General features: G+C 39.4%; 1 protein-coding gene across 1 annotated transcript; it reads right to left on the bottom strand.

The window, feature by feature from the left end:
- Positions 1 to 8409: 8409 nt before the first annotated feature.
- Positions 8410 to 12189, bottom strand: COXFA4L3 (cytochrome c oxidase associated subunit FA4L3). Its single transcript, XM_025918813.2, has 5 exons — positions 12055 to 12189; positions 11879 to 11940; positions 11621 to 11706; positions 10716 to 10776; positions 8410 to 8801 (listed from the first exon to the last, which is right to left on the bottom strand). The coding sequence occupies exons 2-5, from the start codon at positions 11912 to 11914 to the stop codon at positions 8733 to 8735; spliced, it is 252 nt and encodes an 83-aa protein (XP_025774598.1). The 5' UTR covers positions 11915 to 11940; positions 12055 to 12189; the 3' UTR covers positions 8410 to 8732.
- Between the last annotated feature and the right edge of the window lie 5920 nt (positions 12190 to 18109).

Raw genomic sequence — 18109 nt, 5'->3', positions numbered from 1 at the left:
ACCCTCTTCTAACTGAAGCATTAAGACCGATTCATTTTGTTATATCTAAACTTAATGCACTTGTCTCCAAATAACAAGCAAACTACAGGTCACATTGGTCTTGTGGTACAGATTCATTTCTCATTTATGTTGAAAAGGAAATTTCAGATAAGCAAAGGCATTATGAAATAAGTCAGGCTAACTTTCCTGAGGCAACATATCCTTAACAACCACCAAGGAATAGTATCAACTTCATGATTACACACAACTATGTAAAGGAAAAATCACATACATTACTTGATGTAAATACAAAAAAGTGGAGTGTAATTTTTTAAACAGTATGCCCACTCTCCAAACAAGCAGTATTTTATTATATATGTGTTATAAGTCATACCAGCTGAATGAGAAAGTTGGTTTTAGCATGTCTTCCAGAGTTATAAAATTTGGAGTTTTCCTTCATTTTATTCTAATTTTCATTTTAAAGCTAAGTAACATGCACACAGGCAAATGATGGAATAAAACACCATGAAAACCAAAACAAAAGCTTTAGTTTCTAGAGAAAAATTACATAATTACCTGAGGCAACTTTCTAAGCATGGGGAAAAGATGCTATAAGGGCCAATGACCAGAAAAACTAATTTGATTTCTTTTTTTTAATGTTTATTCTTGAGAGAGAGAGAGAGCATGAGCAGGGAAGGGGCAGAGAGAGAGGGAGACACAGAATCTGAAGCAGGCTGCAGGCTCTGAGCTGTCAGCACAGAGCCTGATGTGGGGCTCAAACTCAAGAACCACGAGATCATGACCTGAGCTGAAGTTGGACGCTTAACCAACTGAGCTACCCAGGCAATACCCCCTGCTCCATGTTTTTAAATTTCTATAGCTGTCTTAGGTACATGCACTCAACTTCACCTGCCTTCCTTGTTCAAACCACATATCATCACTTTTGAATGTGAGAATATATGTAATGTACTTGTGTGAATACAGTGATTACTAAAATACAGACATTTGTCTCTATGGAGGCATATATGTATATATGTATACATACATATTTTAATTTTAGAGAGAAAGAGAACATGAGTGGGGGGGAGGGGCAGAGGGAGAGGGAGAGAGAGAATCTTAAGCAGGCTTCATGCTGCCAGCATGGGGCTTGACCTCACCACCCTGGGATCATCACCTGAACCGAAATCAAGAGTCAGTCAGATGCTCAACCAACTGAGCCACCCAGGTGCCCCAGGATATGTATATGTATATACATATATATGTACATACATACATATATATGTGTATATATGTATGTATGTACATATATACATATATATGTATGTACATATATACATATATATGTACATATATATGTGTATATGTACATACATATATATGTATGTATATGTATATATATGTATATATGTATATATGTATATATATGTATATATGTATATATGTATATATATGTATATATATGTATATATATGTATATATATGTATATATGTATGTACATATATATGTATATATATGTATATGTATATATATGTATATATGTATATATGTACATATATATGTATATGTATATATATGTATATATGTACATATATATGTATATACATATATATGTATATATATGTGTATATATATAGACATATATATACATGTATACATACATATATATGTATATACATATATATGTATATATATGTGTATATATATAGACATATATATACATGTATACATACATATATATGTACATATATATACATATATATGTATATATATACATATGTATATACATATATATGTATATATATACATATATACAATATATATAATAAATATATACAAATATTTATATATATAAATATATTATATTTGTGTATATAATAAATGTTTATATTTATATATTTATAATATTTATATATGAATATTTATATCTATATATTTATAATATTTATAATATATATTCATATATTTATAATGTATATTTATAATATTTATATATTTACATATAAATATTTCTAGTATTTATATGTATTTATCTATATATATAAATATTTTTGTTACTATGTGTTTTCTGGATGTGAGCACATCTATGTGGGCATATATGTAGGGATTCTTATCTCCAGCTAGGTATCTATGTAGATGAGAGCTGAGGTGAGATGTATTTATCTATAGGTGTGTTTGTGCTCTCCCAAAGGTTTATTATTGGGGCGTTGTGCACCCAAAACGGACCAGTTACTACAGGTAGGTATGTGTGAATTTCAAACAGGCAATGTTCCCAGCCACGGAAGAATATACTTTTAAATACATTAAGACCCTTCTACTTTACAGAGATAATTTTTTTTTTTTTAAAGAAGGGAACACTTTTTGAACAACTAGCCCTGTACGTGCAAAACACCTCTTTCAGTATTTTATTGTCTCACCTGATTTTCACAACTAACCTAAGCAAGTACAAATTAACCCAGTTTTATAGATGAGAAATCTGAGGCTTGTCCAAAGCAACACAAGTACTAAGTGGCAGAACAATCTGATTTCAGAGCCTGTAATTTCACTCTCTACCGGAAAGTCTCAACTAAAATGTGACACAATCTTCCAAAGGGGGAAAATATGATGAATGAGTATTTAATTAGACCCCAGGCCAGTTTTTAGTGATATCGAATGTGATTTTAACGTTTTTATTCAGAAAGCTTATTTATCTAAGCTTCACATCTAATTTTTTATGTAAGAGAAAATAACAGATGTTTGCTTAAGGCTCAAGGCCATAAAGTTGAATGGACTCTGGTTTAATTGCTGGAAAAATCTGACAGGGAAGAGCACTCCTCCCTCTCTGGGCCCCTGGACGCATGTCTCAGTCCTCCTTCCCTGGCCATGACCTCTCAGTCCCCGTCAGGGATCAGATCCTCCTCCTCTACCCACGCCCTTCATGATAACATTCCTCTCTCTTCGGTCTTCATTTCCCTTTGATGCCCTCTGCCCTCTGTAGGCACGTCCTTGGTCTTACCACCCCTGAACTGCCTCCAGCTCACACCTCCTTGCAGTTCTCCAGAAGCAATCTACCTACATAGCTCACTGGGTTTTCAAAGGCAACAATTCCAAAGTCTAACTCATTTCCCTCATTATCTACCTTTCCCTTGAATATTCCATTTTGTTTCCCTCCTATATTCTCTATCTTGGCACCACCCCCCACCCACTTCCTCAGGTGAGAAACTGGGGAGTCATTTTGGACATCCTCCATCTACCTTCAATGAGCCTTGAAGTCTTCTCATCAATGTCCCTCAAACGCACCCTCTCTTTTTCTATTCTCTCTGCCATTGCTTTAACCAAGGCAAAGGTTATGGCCCTCACTACCTGCACCCTAGACCGTTGGCAGCAGCTGGTCTCTGGCCTCCAACCACGAAGTCCCTTCCAGCGTGCACGCCCTACTTCTACTTGCCGTAGCCAACGCCCCATTAAGTAAAGTGTACTTTCTCCTTCCACAGCTTAAAACCCTTTTCTGGTTCCTTTGTGCCTGCAGGATAATAGCATAAAGGGCCCTGCATGTTCCATGTATCACACTCTACACTCCGATATTAAATTCCACACATTAACCGACTTTAAGTTCCCAGAAGATAGGCTATTTTAGCCCCTCTGTGCCTTGGTAAACATGCCCCTCTACTTCAACTGAACTGCTGACTTCCAATGATTGGTTTTTCAAGAAGCCAGACTGCTCAGTCTTTCAGCGATCCGCGTTTTTTGGGAAGCTTTTTTTTGTACTTTATGCTCAGTTCTATCCTTGCTGTGTGGTCACTGTATTGCTTTGATTTGTTCATAAGTGCGAGCCTTTCCTATGCCAGATTCTTGAGGCCAGCACCATGCCTACCACATAGTGGATGCTCAATCATGTGCAATTTCTTAAATTTCTTTAAATTACATGAAAACATTATTATATCTCAAATTTTGAAAATTCGAAGTCCACACCCAGGAGTATTTTATCCAGATCAAACTCTATAGAGATAACAGTTCTACAATGCTCCTATGGAGTCATTTTGATGACCACATATTTGTCAAATACTCAGTACAAACGACCTAACAATCATATGCAACAAGCGAATCTTGAATTGGATTCCAGACATAAAAATACAGCTATCTGGCACAAAAACAGGCACTCAGATCAATGGAACAGAATAGAGAACCCAGAAACGGACCCACAAATGTATGGCCAACTATCTTTGACAAAGCAGGAGAGAATATCCAATGGAATAAAGACAGTCTCTTCAGCAAGTGGTGCTGGGAAAACTGGACGGTGACATGCAGAAGAATGAACCTGGACCACTTTCTTACACCATACACAAAAATAAACTCAAAATGGATGAAAGACCTCAGTGTAAGACAGGAAGCCATCAAAATCCTCGAGGAGAAAGCAGGCAAAAACCTCTTTGACCTTGGCCGCGGCAACTTCTTCCTCAATACGTCTCCAGAAGGGAAACAAAAGCAAAAATGAACTCTTGGGACCTCATCAAAATAAAAGGCTTCTCCACGTGAAGGAAACAATCAGCAAAACTAAAAGGCAACTGATGGAATGGGAGAAGATATTTGCAAATGACATGTCAGATAAAGGGTTAGTATCCAAAATCTATAAAGATCTTATCAAACTCAACACCCAAAAAACAAATCATCCAGTGAAGAAATGGGCAGAAGACATGAATAGACACTTCTCCAAAGAAGACATCCAGATAGCAAACAGACACATGAAAAAATGCTCAACATCACTCATCATCGGGGAAATACAAATCAAAACCACAATGAGATACCACCTCACAGCCGTCAGAATGGCTAACATTAACAACTCAGGCAACAACACATGTTGGCGAGGATGTGGACAAAGAGGAACACTTTTGCACTGCTGGTGGGAATGCAAACTGGTGCAGCCACTCTGGAAAACAGTATGGAGTTTCCTCAAAAGGTTAAAAATAGAACTAGCCTACGACCCAGCAATTGCACTACTAGGTATTTACCCAAGGGATACAGATATGCTGTTTCAAAAGGACACGTGCATCCCAATGTTTACAGCAGCACTATCAACAATAGCCAAAGTATGGAAAGAGCACAAATGTCCATTGATGGATGAATGGATAAAGAAGATGTGGTACATACATACAATGGCATATTATGAGATCTTGCCACTTGCAACTACGTGGATAGAACTAGAGGGTATTATGCTAAGTGGAATTAGTCAGAGAAAGACAAATATCATATGAATTTACTCATATGAGGACTTTAAGATCTAAAACAGATAAACATAAGGGAAAGGAAGCAAAAATAATATAAAAACAGGGAGGGGGACAAAACATAAGAGACTCTTAAATATAGAGAACAGAGGGTTACTGGAGAAGTTGTGGGATAGGGGGTAGGGGGTGATGGTGTGGGTTTAATGGGTAAGGGGCTTAAGGAATCTATTCCTGAAATCATTGTTGCACCATGTGCTAACTAACTTGGATGTAAATTATAAAAAATAAATAAATTATAGAAAAAAAAGACAGAAATAAAATGTTTTCATTTCTCAAAAAAAAAATACAGCTATAAAGGACATTACAATTAGAGAAAATAGAAAGGATTGTATATTGGGTGATACAATTGAATTAGTGTGAATCTTCTTAGGAATGATAATGGTATTACAGTTAGCTATAATGTCTTTCCCTTAGGTATAAGAAGCTTTATGAGGTGTATACTCATTTTCAAAGAGCTCATTTTATTTATTTATATATTTAAATTTCTATTTATTTATTTTGAGAGAGAGAGATCACAGCGGGTAAGAGGCAGAGAGAGGGAAAGAGAGAAGAGCGAATCTCAAGCAGGCCCCACACTGTCCCAGTGTGGGGCTCAATCTCATGAACTATGAGATCATGACCTGAGCCAAAATCAAGAGTTGGACGCTTAACTGCCTGAACCACCCAGGCACTCCTTCAAAGAGTTCATTTTAAAAGAGCATAATAATATGCAGAGAGATACATATGGCAATGTGGCGAATGTGGCAAAATGTTTGATTAAAAGTTGTGAGTATTCCTTGTACTGATTTTCCACCTTTTCCACATATTTGAAAATTTTCAAAATAAAACATTTGGGGCAAATGCTAAGAACACAAGCAAAAATAAAATCAGTCAGTGTTGAAATTTAATTATCAATATTGCTCTTGGGGTTTCTTCCTCCCAAACCTGCCGTCCTCCATTGTCATGTCCATCCCTTAAAGCTACTGCATTTCAATCAGGTTTGTGTTTTAAAGTTGAAAGGTTACCCCTCACAAAACACTCTGCAGTTTGTTCTCCTAGTTGGCCAAACTTCACAAAGTTGTTCATTTTTATTTGCCTAAAGGGTACCATAGTGCACTTTAAAAACTTAAGCAAATAAAATTTTGCTTCCTAATTGGTACAGGTAATACCGTGAGATCAACCACTGGAGATTTTCATCTGGGAAAATGAGGTGATAAGGAATCACAAAGGTTGGCGGAAGTAGTCTTGTTTTAATCCTTTCAGAATTGCCAAGTCTCTAGCAAGAGCTAGTTATTTTTTATTGCCGGGAAGGTGATAGGAATTTAGCCCTTCTATCAAATTTCTATTATATTCAGATGGAAACTAAAACAATTTTTTTAAATTATTATTATTATTTTTTTTTTTGAGAGAGAGAGAAAGAGCTGCGAGGGATGAAGAGGAGCAGAGGGACAGAGAATCTCAAGCCAGGTCCACGGTCAGCGTGGAGCTTGGTACGGGCCTCAATCCCATGACAGGATCATGACCTAAGCTGAAATCAAGAGTTGGACGCTCAACTGACCAAGCCACCCAGGTGCTCCTCAGATGGAATTTTTTTATTAAAAAAATATTTTTTTAACGTGTATTTATTTTTGAGAGACAGAAGGAGACAGAGCAGGAGCAGGGGAGGGGCAGAGAGAGGGAGACACAGAATCTGAAGCAGGCTCCAGGCTCTGAGCCATCAGCACAGGGCCCAACGCCAGGCTCAAACCCACGAACCGTGAGATCATGACCTGAGCCAAAGTTCGATGCTTAACTGACTGAGCTACCCAGGAGCCCCTCAGATGGAAAATTTTAAAAGCATGTATCATCTTTATTTAAAAGAGGTGATGAACACCCAAGAGAACTGAAAATGTATGGCTACACAAAAACTTGGACGTGGCTGTTCACAGCAGTATTACTGATGTAACAACCAAAAAGTGCAAACAATCCACATCAACTGATGGATAAACAAAATATGGTACATCCATACAACGGAAAATTAGTCATAAAAAGGAATAAAATACTCACACATGGCACAACAGGGATGAATCTTGAAAACATTATGCTAAGTTAAAAGAGCTAGAGACAAAGGCTACATAATGTATGATTTCATTTATGTGAAATGTCCAGCATGAGCAGATCCATAAAGACTAAGTTTATCAGTGTTTGCCTGGGGCTGGGAGCAGAGGGGTCAGGAGTAGGGGAATGACTGCTAATGGGTAGAGGGTTCTCTTTAGGGTGATGAAAATATCCTGGAGTCAGATGGTGGAGGTGGTTTTAGAATTTTGTGTGAATACACTAAAAACCAATGAAGTGTGCACTTTACATGGATGAATACTATGGTGTGTTCATAGCTCCTTTTTTTTAATAAATTATACCTCCTTTTTTTAAAAATAACTTAATGAAAAGCAATTCCTACTTGGTCCCATTTTTTTTTTTAAGTTTATTTATTTTGAGAGAGAGACAACAAGCAGGCAAGGGGCAGAGCGAGAATCCCAAGAAGGCTCCATGCTATCAGTGCAAGAGCCCAACTTGGGGTTTGAACTGACTACCTGTGAGATCATGACCTGAGCTGAAACCGAGAGTGAGATACTTAACCAACTGAGCCACCCAGGCGCCCCATACTTGGTCCTATTTTTAAGAAAAGTCAACGGGGAGCCCAGGAGCATGTGGGTTTGGTTGCACCTTTAGTCTCCAAGTCACCATTGGCCAGAGTCAAGAGTGGCCCTGGACTCTATCGTGCATGGGCAAAGCTCTCCATTCTCCCCTCCCCCACCCTCACGGGAGAACCATGTTATCCTTGGCATCTGCAAGGCCGGTTTCGGCGTGCCCCACCTTCCTACGTTGTAATCCCAGCACTTCCTTCCAAGCCCAATTGTCATGCAAGTCTCATCCCCCATATCGTCTTCATTTTCCTCATTGTGCTTACCATCTTTTATTCATCTCCTTCCAAAGTTTGGTTTCATTCACTGCTTTATCTCACCTGCACAAGAACAGGGCATAGCTAACAGCAGGGGCTCAATAAGTTTCTGGTGAATGAATAAACTTGGAAGAAAAGTTTACACACAAATTTGCACTGTATGTTGTTTTAGAAAATGAAGCTCCATGCTTCAAAGTAGGTTTTTCTTCCATAAAAAGACTTTCTCCTCTATTTAAAGATGTATCTTTAAGAAATCTTGCACAAATAGTATTTTATTATAGACAATCTAGTTCACAAATCTTTATACACTTTAGGAAAATATTCAGGCATCATAAACATAAAAATTTCAATACGCAACATTAAATTTACAACAAGAAAATAAACACAAACTTATTTTTGAACTACATGGTTATTGCTGCACTACCTTTATAATTCCTATCCAGAGTCCAAAAATGTAGTCAAGCCCTAAAAATGTAGCAGAAGCATTTCCGCACACTGGTATCCATAATCTAGTTTGTGCAGAAATGTTTCCACTAGATTCATAGAGTACTCTTTGGAAGAAAGAAGCAAGAGCTGGTCATTTGGTGGCCCTTTGGACCTTCTGCAACTCTTCAATGGGCTTCCATTGTTGGTTGATTGTTATAAGCTTGAAAAAAAAGAAGGAAAATACAAATGTTTTTCAGGATCTGTCCTTCATCCTCATGTCCCTTTTTAGGGTTTGTCCACACTCCCTTTTGGAAAGAGCATCACCATAGTATTTGTAGTCAAAGAACCATTTCTTCTCATCTCTAAGAACATGCACAAAACAGTAATTTGAGCTCTAAAAAGCCTTTGGGTTCCTGAGTGTTATAGGATCATCAAGAAAGGTCATATACATTTGCCCACTTTCACATAACAGGTTCTAGATTTCTAAGCTTCCTATGGCTTTAGGTGAATTATAAGTTCAAAAAGTGTGTCTGCTCCCGGTGAGTGGATGTAAAATGCTCTAGCACAGGGCTTGGCACACAGTAGGCTCTTAACCAAACTTCCTCATTGTAATTACTCAACAAAGGTACACATGATCTAAGTTATGCAGTAAGGGAAAAGGGATAGAGCTGTGGATAGTCCTTGACTTCCCAAAAACTCAAATTCGGAGGTTCTCATTTATCGTCACAGTTACAGGACATAGGACATACCCCATACATATCATACCCCAGGACACAGGAGATGTAGATAGGTTTTTTTTTGTTGTTTCAAAAAATTTTTGGAGGGCGCCTGGGTTGCTCAGTTCGTTGAGAAACCAACTTCGGCTCAGGTCATGATCTCACAGTTCGTGAGTTGGAGCCCTGCATCAGGGGCTCTCTGCTGTCAGTGCAGAGCCCGCTTTGGATCCTCGGTCTCCCTCCCTCTCTGCCCTTCCCCCACTCTCAAAAATAAATAAACATTAAAAAAATTTTAATTTTAATTTCAGTTATAGTTAACCTACAGTGTTATATTAGTTTCAGTTGTACAATATAGTGATTCAACGTTTCTGTACATTACTCAGTGCGCATCATGATAAGTGTGCTCGTAATCCCTATCACCTCCTTCACCCATCCCCCAACCCGCCACCCTTTGGCAACCATCAGTTTGTTCTCTATAGTTAAGAATCTGTTTCTTGGTGTCTCTCTCATTTTTCCTTTGCTCATTTGTTTTGTTTCTTAATTCCACATATGAATGAAATCATATGGTACTTGTCTTTCCCTGACTTATTTTGCTTAGAGATGCAGGTAGTTTTAAAGATTCTAAATGTCCCTCACTAGGTCACACTCTACTATTTGAAAGTTTTGTTTAAAAAAAGCTTTCCTGACAGATCTAAGTAGTGTTGATTCCAACAGACTCAGAAATACAAAAAAGTCTTTGCTATAGTCTTAAAAGAATGAGCGACTGTTAGGTGATTTTGCGTAAAGAGAACGCCACTCCTGTTTTCAGGAGCTCCTGTTATTTATCACAATAGACCTTGTATTAACCTTAGATAAGCAATGGATACAATGAGATAATATATTACAATAATGATGAAAGTTAATATTTAAGTACGTACTATGGGCTAGGCACTATGCTAAAGGGCGTTATGTATTTTACATTCTTTAATCCTCTTAACTCTGAGGTAGAATCCTATTATTGAGCCCAGTTTAGAGATTCTGAGAGCCTCAGAAAGGCCAGGCTGTCCAAAATCACCTGTGAATAATGGAACAAGGATTTGAACTAGATCTCCATAATTCCATAGCACTCCCTTTACCAAAGGCACCCTGAAAGTGAAAGGTATTTTTTAAAGTTATTTATTTATTTAGAGAGGGAGAAAATGAGTGTGGGAGGGGCAGAGAGAGAGAATCCAAAGCAGGCTCCACGCTGTCAGCATAGAGCCCAACGAGGGGCTTGAGCTCACCAACCACGAGATCATGACCTGAGCCAAAATCAAGAGTCAGCTGCTTTACTAACTGAACCACCCAGGTGCCCCAAAAGGGAAAGGTATTAAATCCATTTTGCTGCAAGGGTGCTAAAGCTTGGGGTAAGTGTAAACCACTTTTTAATTTAGCAATACCTTGCTAGGTACATTAGGATCCACAGTTTCCCAAGGTTCTGGATTTTTTTTCCGATCAATGCTAAAAAGTAAAAGAAAGCTGATTAAACATCAAAGTAAGTAAATTTAAACCAACTCTGACAGTGGGTCTATAAGCATGCTGGGACATCACAGGACAGACCTAGACTGACAAACAGGCATTTATCTGTTAGTTCGCTGAAATTAATGGAAGGTTTCTTAAGGGAACTTCACGATTTGGCTCAAACATTAAGGATCGATTCCTCTGCAGGGTGAAAGGTCTGTATTCCTTTTATTGGGCTGAACTGGAGAATGTTCCCATAAGCTGAACAGCAATGGGGGTGGAAATGCCAGGATAAATGCAAGCAAAAACGTTCTTGCCCTGGTTTCTGGGACAGGGAGAGGGGCCGGGCTTGAACTCTGTAGATGGTGAACTCCGAGGTGCAAGGCCCCTGGGCCAGAGCCTGGCATTACCACCCTCTCCAGCCCTGCACTGGGCCAAGATCAGTTTCAAGTTTCTTACTTCCTCATATTCCAGGATACATGGTATTTTACCTCCCTATATCCAGAGCTGAGGTTAGGTTCACTATAGACAAATGAATCTGTAAAGGCCATTTAAGAACTTTAAATTTCAAAACTTAAGTTAAAAAAAAAAAAAATCAAACCTTGCTGAAGAAGAGGAGGGTCAGTGGATGAAAGGATACTTAGATACAAGGAAGAAACTTATTCTATTAATATCATAATTCAAGGGTCTTCCGATATCAGGCTGCTTTCTAGTCCCAACTCCAAGTTGACAATTTGACATTCTTATCCTGGGGGTAAAACTAGGAAACTGACACCATGCATTTCATATGCGGAAGGTCAATCTAGCACTGCTAAAAACGTTTGTATAAATGATGGCTACTTACATCACATCAGTCTTTTGAAGGGAATATACTGCAAAAGCCGAAGCTCCACCCGCTGCTGTGGTCATCATCAGCACCAAAGGAATAAGCTAACAGAGAACAGGTTTGAGGGTGAATATTCCCATGTTTCGGTGTGAAACATGTGACATATAACAGAATAACTATATATCATCTTACATAGTTCCTTCAAAATTTGCACCGTCTTTTCATCTTTAAAAATTAATATTTTAAGTCAAGAATTTCAATTGCTTTAAAACTTACTTCCTTCTTTTTCCTCAGGAGTTGGAAGAGGTTCATGATGACTTCAGTGTTGAATGCCAAATCTAGAATTAAAAAAAAAAATCCAAGATGCTGCTGAAAACTTCAGCCACTAAGGACCCAATCTGGAGGGCTCCAACCGGCCAACGTCCTCCCCAAGGCAGCCTGAGGCAGCTCACCTGGGAGGCGGGGCAGAGCGGCGCGCGGACGAGGAAAACGCCCCGAACCGAACTAGCCCTCTGCGTCCTCACTTTATATACGGACCGCAAATGATGGGCCGGGCCAGGGCGCTGAGGTCACGCGGGCCTGGCGGGGGGCGTGCGGAGCCTGACTCGCTTTTCCTTCCCGGCGCCCGGCTTCCGGGCGCCCCCTGCAGGACAGCCAGCTGGAGGACGCGCAGCCGCCGAACGCGGGAGCTGGCGCCCCCTGCCGTCCGGCGTGGTCCTTACTTGCCGCCCAGAGAGCTGAGGCTCGGCGTTGATGCTCCGGGTTGCCCCCAGCCGGGCCCAGCGCCGCCAAGAGAGCGGCACCGAGAGCAAGCGGAGCTCTGATGGCCAAGGCCTGGATGAAAACCAAGCCCCCTAAAAGGAGGTCTGGAAAAGAAGCCGGAGAGCCGGGGTCTAGAGGGATGGAGGGGTGTGTGGCTCCCAGGAACAGGCAGGTAAATTAAAATCCATCCAATCACATTAAAAGCTCTAAAATAAGATGTATCTCCACATATGGAGATAATTATAATTAAATGTAAAATTCACTTCAGAACTCCCATGGTGTCCTGATTTGTTCCTTTAAAAATTTTAATTTCCATCCCCCTCCCCCCCATTTTTTTTTTTTTTTTTTTTAATGGAAAAAATCAGGTGAGGGAGAAGATACAGAGAGAATCAGGTTTGGAAAGGTTTCCTTCTCGGAGACGACTCAGTCCTTGGCGTCGTCTGGAAGTCTCCTTTTAACTAGCAGTCTCGCCTTGCACAGAGCATGCAGGCAGCTGCAAAACCACGGAAATAATGCTAACAACTCCATTAAAGCAAGCCCATGTGCTAGACTCTGTGCCGGAATCGTCTTCGGCATTTTTACAAGGTGAGTATGTTATATAGAGGCTCAGAGATACTCAAGTCACATAGTAAGAGGCGGAAATGTAATCAGAACCCATGCCTGTCTGACACCCAACACCCCTGTTCTTTCTGCATGGTGGCGCTCTTAGATACTGCAATTAAGCCAAGAACACAAGCGCCGTTATTTAAAAATAGTTATTAAAAATAATTATTTTTAAATTGTTTGAGGTTCAAGCTACCAGTTAACGTTAAAAGGGAAACACCTTCATGTTTCCTGGAAATGATCAGACCCAAGATCTGTTTCAACCCCCTTTTAGTTTAAGGCTCGGGCTTTGCAGTGAAATGGCCCAGAATTCAGAGCCCACCCCTGCTACACTTCATTAGCTGAAGGACTTTGAGGAAATGAAACTTAACCTTTATGAGTCTCAGTTTATATATCCGTAAAATGGGAACAAACCTAGCAGGGGAGGCAGTTGGAAAAAATGTTAGAATGTATGCAAAGCACATCAATAAATAGTAATTACTATTTGCAAAGATTTGTTTTGTTTTATATAAGGAAGATCATAAATGTAGCATCACACCCACTTATTCTGATAAGGATTCTCCCTATGTAACCCCAGAGCTGTAACTGGAGACATTTTCTGGTTGGTTGGGTTCAGTAATCAATACATCAAAGAAAACTCAACATTAATTCTCTGTGGTTTGTATTGAATAGAATCAAACTTCTCCTGTCAGAAGTTTCTTTAAAAAGCGTCATGTGTTTCCAGGAAGGAAGGGAGGAAAAAGGAAGGGAGAGAGAAGGGGAAGGAGGAAGGAAGAAAGAGGAAGAAAGAAATTTTACAAGAATGTATTATGGCCCCCAAATTAAAATTAGAGTGTAGCCCTTGCTCACTGATGTCTGTAAACTGCTTTGCCAATGCCGTTTCTTTTCAAAATGCAGTACTGTTTTGTAGTAATCTAGGCATTAACCTGGGGACAAGGGCACAGTAAATTTAAAAGATTAATAGGATATGAGTCCCTTACTTCAAGGTTCTTACAATTTAGTGCCTGTAAATAACCCCAGGCATGATGTGGCACCAAAGGCAGGTGAATAATTCCACCAAGGCGGTCTTTGAGAAAACTTACAAAAGGTGAAGATGTTTATTTGGCAGCAGTTAAGGAAACCAAATGCAGACCATATATGAAAGAATATTAAAGAAGTATTGTTCATTTTGTTAGGTGTGATAATGATATTATGTTTACGTTAAAAAATACCCCCCCCATAGAGATTATATATGAAAATATTTAAGGGGGAAACATCTTTTTAAATCTTTTTAATGTTTAATTTTTGAGAGAGAGAGAGAGAGAGAGAGAGAGAGAGACAGAGCGTTAGCAGGGAAGGGGCAGAGAGAGAGAGGGAGACACAGAATCCAAAGCAGGATCCAGGCTCTAAGCTGTCAGCACAGAGCCCGATGCAGGCCCAAACTCATGAGCTGTGAGATCATGACCTGAGCCTAAGTCGGCCGCCCAACTCAGGTAGAAAAAAATTTTGGTTTTTTTTGTTTGTTTGTTTTGTTTTTTTGGGTTTTTTTGTGTGTTTTTTTTTTCAAGTAAGCTCTAGGCCCAACTTGGAGCTTGAACTCACAATCTCAAGAATTGCGTGCTCTACCAACTGAGCCAGCCAGGTGCCCCGTAAGGGAGAAATATAATGACTGAGATTTACTTTATTTAGTTTTTAAATGTTTATTTATTGAGAGAGTGCAAGCTGGGGAGGGGCAGAGAGAGGGGGATAGAGGATCCAAATTGGGTCTGCTCTGACAGCAGAAGGCCCAATGTGGGGCTTGAACTCATGAACCATGAGATCATGACCTGAGCTAAAGTCGGAGGCTCAACAGACTGAGCCACCCAGGAACCCTGACTGAGATTTACTTTAAAATATTTCTGCTAAAAAAAAACAAATGAAGCAGGGGCACCCAGATGGCTCATGGCTCAGTCCATTGAGCCTCCGACTCTTGTTTTCAGCTCAGGCGATGATCTCACGCTTCATGGGTTTGACCCCCACATCAGGCTGACAGCATGGAGGCTGCTTGGGATTCTCTCTCTCTGTCTCTCTCTCTGTCTCTCTCTGCCCCTCCCCCACTTGCACTCTCTTTCTCAAAAATAAACATTTTTAAAAAAACACAAATGGTCAACTTTAGTAAAATATTGATTAGTTTAGGTGGTAAGTATGTGGGAGTTTTTTATACTATTCTATGTTTGAAAATGTTCAAAATAAAATGTTTTAAAAATTACAAATTGTATACACAGATATAACGTACCCATATAACCATTAAGATCTGCTTATTTCTATTTGCGGCAATGAGAATTAGACCCAGACAACCACACTTACCTTCCTTTAAATTAATGCCATTTTACTGACCTTGTGGGAGCTTCAAGGTCAATATGTAGTTTGTTTTTTTCCAGGATTACTTGCAGGCACAGCTCCCACCCTTCAAACTCTGGCAGCTCCCAAAGAACCCACTTAGGACACTCACCAGAATCACTGTCCGCATCTGCTCCAAAGCCTATAATTCCTTCAGGAAGCCTCCCCACCCCACCTTAATTGCCAGTAACTTCTAGAACCTTCTCTAGCTGATGCCCTTTACAGGGGTGTTGAACCATGGCTGCTTGGCTCCCAGTCTAAGAATTTCAACTTAGATTTTAATCAGCCTAGCTTAGTCTTTATAAGAAAAATATTTTTTGTTGAAATTCTTTCTGCCCATCCTTCAGTGTCTACCTAGTTACCAGGTTTAGTAAAAACTGCATTTGCTTAATTTTGGAATGTCTGGGAGTACACTATATTGTTTATGGCTGTTAATTGTGGCTCAGAAAAGAGTTTCAGCTCAGTGTATAGGGAAAGCTGTTCACACTTCCCAGGTGCTCGGAAGAATTCTGAAGTATTCTTTTCTCATTGATTAAGAACACAGCTTTTACAAGTTGCCCAGAGCCATCTTCAAATCACATTAAAACTGATCCAAAGAAATCCTTGATCTGACTTCATTATTTATCAAGTTTTTCAATGAGAGGAGACACATGGTTTTTGTTCTCAGGGGGCTTCCAAAGTTTTGTTGAGAAGTTACCATTACAATTTAAAAAGACATTTTCAAATCAAAACTCAGTCTCTAAACAATGTGCAGGTACTACATTTCCAGTCTGGACACTAGAAACTTTTTCTAGGGAAAACAAGGAGTCCATAGCTAAAGTCTGAGTTAAGGGCCAAGATGTCTCAGCACTAGGATGGTGAAGCCTTAATGGCTACCTTACCCATAAAATTAGTAGCCGAGAGAACATGAATGAATTGTCAGAATTCTAATAAGGTTTCTGGGTGTCTTCCCTACTATTCAAAAGGGGTCAGTTTGTTAGAATAATTTTAATTGCATTCTATTTTATGCCTATAAATAAGACCGGTCTTTTAATTATTCCCAAGTAGTGAGGTTTTGCTTAATCAACAGACCTGGTTCCAGTCAGAAATAGGAAACTTTCAGGGCACTTGGGTGGCTCAGTTGGTTGGACGGCTGACTGTGGCTTGGGTCATGAACTCATGGTTTGTGAGTTTAAGCCCTCGCATCAGGCTCTGTGCTGACAGCTCTGAGCTTCCTTCGGATCCTATCTCCCTCCCTCTCTCTCTCAAAAATAACTTAACATTACAAAAAACAAAACAAAACAAAACAGGGGCACCTGGGTGGCTCAGTCGGTTAAGTGTCGACTCTCAATTTCAATTCAGCACATCATCTCCTGGTTCGTAGTTCAAACCCCAAGCACAGAGCCTGCCTGGGATTCTTTCTCTCTTCTCTCTGCCCCTCCCCTGCTCATGCTCTTTCCCTCTCTCTCAAAATAAATACACATTAAGAATTAAAAAAAAAAAAAATAGGAAACTTCCCGACTGTGTAACATTTATAACTCGCATGTGTCACGCACTATGCTCTCCAGCACCCTACACTTGTTTTGAAGCACATCTTCGTTGTGCTTAATTCACTGCATGATTTGTCTGAGGTCTGTGCTCACAGCTGGCCTACAGCGGCATGTCCATCTCATCCATTTACACTCCAGCATCTCGTATGGCACCTCCTTGGTGAAGAAAGGCTCAGTAAGATGCTTACCAGACAGACACTGTTAAGTGAGAAAAACAAGTTAAGAGCTATACCATGCATTTTTGGTTTTAAAAAAAAGATCTACACATGCATAAGGGGCTAAAAGGTTAAATATCCAAGTATTTTCTTTGTGTTTATCTGTATTTTCTAACATTCTATTACTTTTGTAGTAAAAGGAAATAAAAACATACATATCACTAGCTCCTTAAAACTTGTTTAGAATTGCAAAAGGAAAATTACAGCTATACGTGGAGAAATTGAACAATACTGTGAACAAGTGATCAAAATCAACACCACCAATATGAGTAGACTCACGTGCCTCCAGCTGTGATCTCTGACAACACAGCACTTATGTAGTGCACCACTGGTGATGCATAGCCTGAATCTAGATGCAAAAGCAGGCAAACACAAATCAGAAGCCAGTGGTTCTATTAAGTAGTTAGTCTGTACTCTTCAAAAAATGTCAAGGTCTAGAAAGACTGAGGAACTGTTACAAATCTAAAGAGGTTAAAGATACATGATAACTAAATGCAATGTATGATCTGAGACTGGATCCTGTAACTAGAAAAACATTACTGTGGAGACCATAGATGAAATTTATTAGATTAAAATATTGTATCCATGTTAAATTTCCTGAGCTTGATAAATACACCATGGTTACATAATAAATAATCACATTTGTAAGAAATATCCACTGAAGGGGCGCCTGGCTAGCTCAGTTGGTGGAGCAGGAGACTCAATCTCAGGGCTTTGAGTTCGAGCCCCATGTTGGGTGTAGAGATTACTTAAAAATAAAATCCTAAAAAATGTACACTGAAGTATCAAGGGGTAAAGGGGCATGATACATAAAATCTATTCTTAAATAGTTCTGAAAAATACTGTGTTTATGTATATATAAAAAAGGAGAAAGTAAATACGGCAAAATGTTAAAAATTGGTGAATCTGGTTTAAGAGAACATAAGAGTTCTTTGTACAATTCTTGCAACTTTCCTATAAGCAATCAACCCAGGGTGCTTGGGTGGCTCAGTTGGTTGAGCATCTGACTCCTGATTTTGGCTTAGGTCACGATCTAAGTG

The sequence above is a fragment of the Puma concolor genome, chromosome B3 (assembly GCF_028749965.1).
Source record: "Puma concolor isolate L17-30 chromosome B3, mPumCon1.1.hap2, whole genome shotgun sequence".
In the NCBI taxonomy this organism is placed as follows: Eukaryota; Metazoa; Chordata; class Mammalia; order Carnivora; family Felidae; genus Puma; species Puma concolor.
This window is presented reverse-complemented; position numbering and strand designations above follow the sequence as displayed.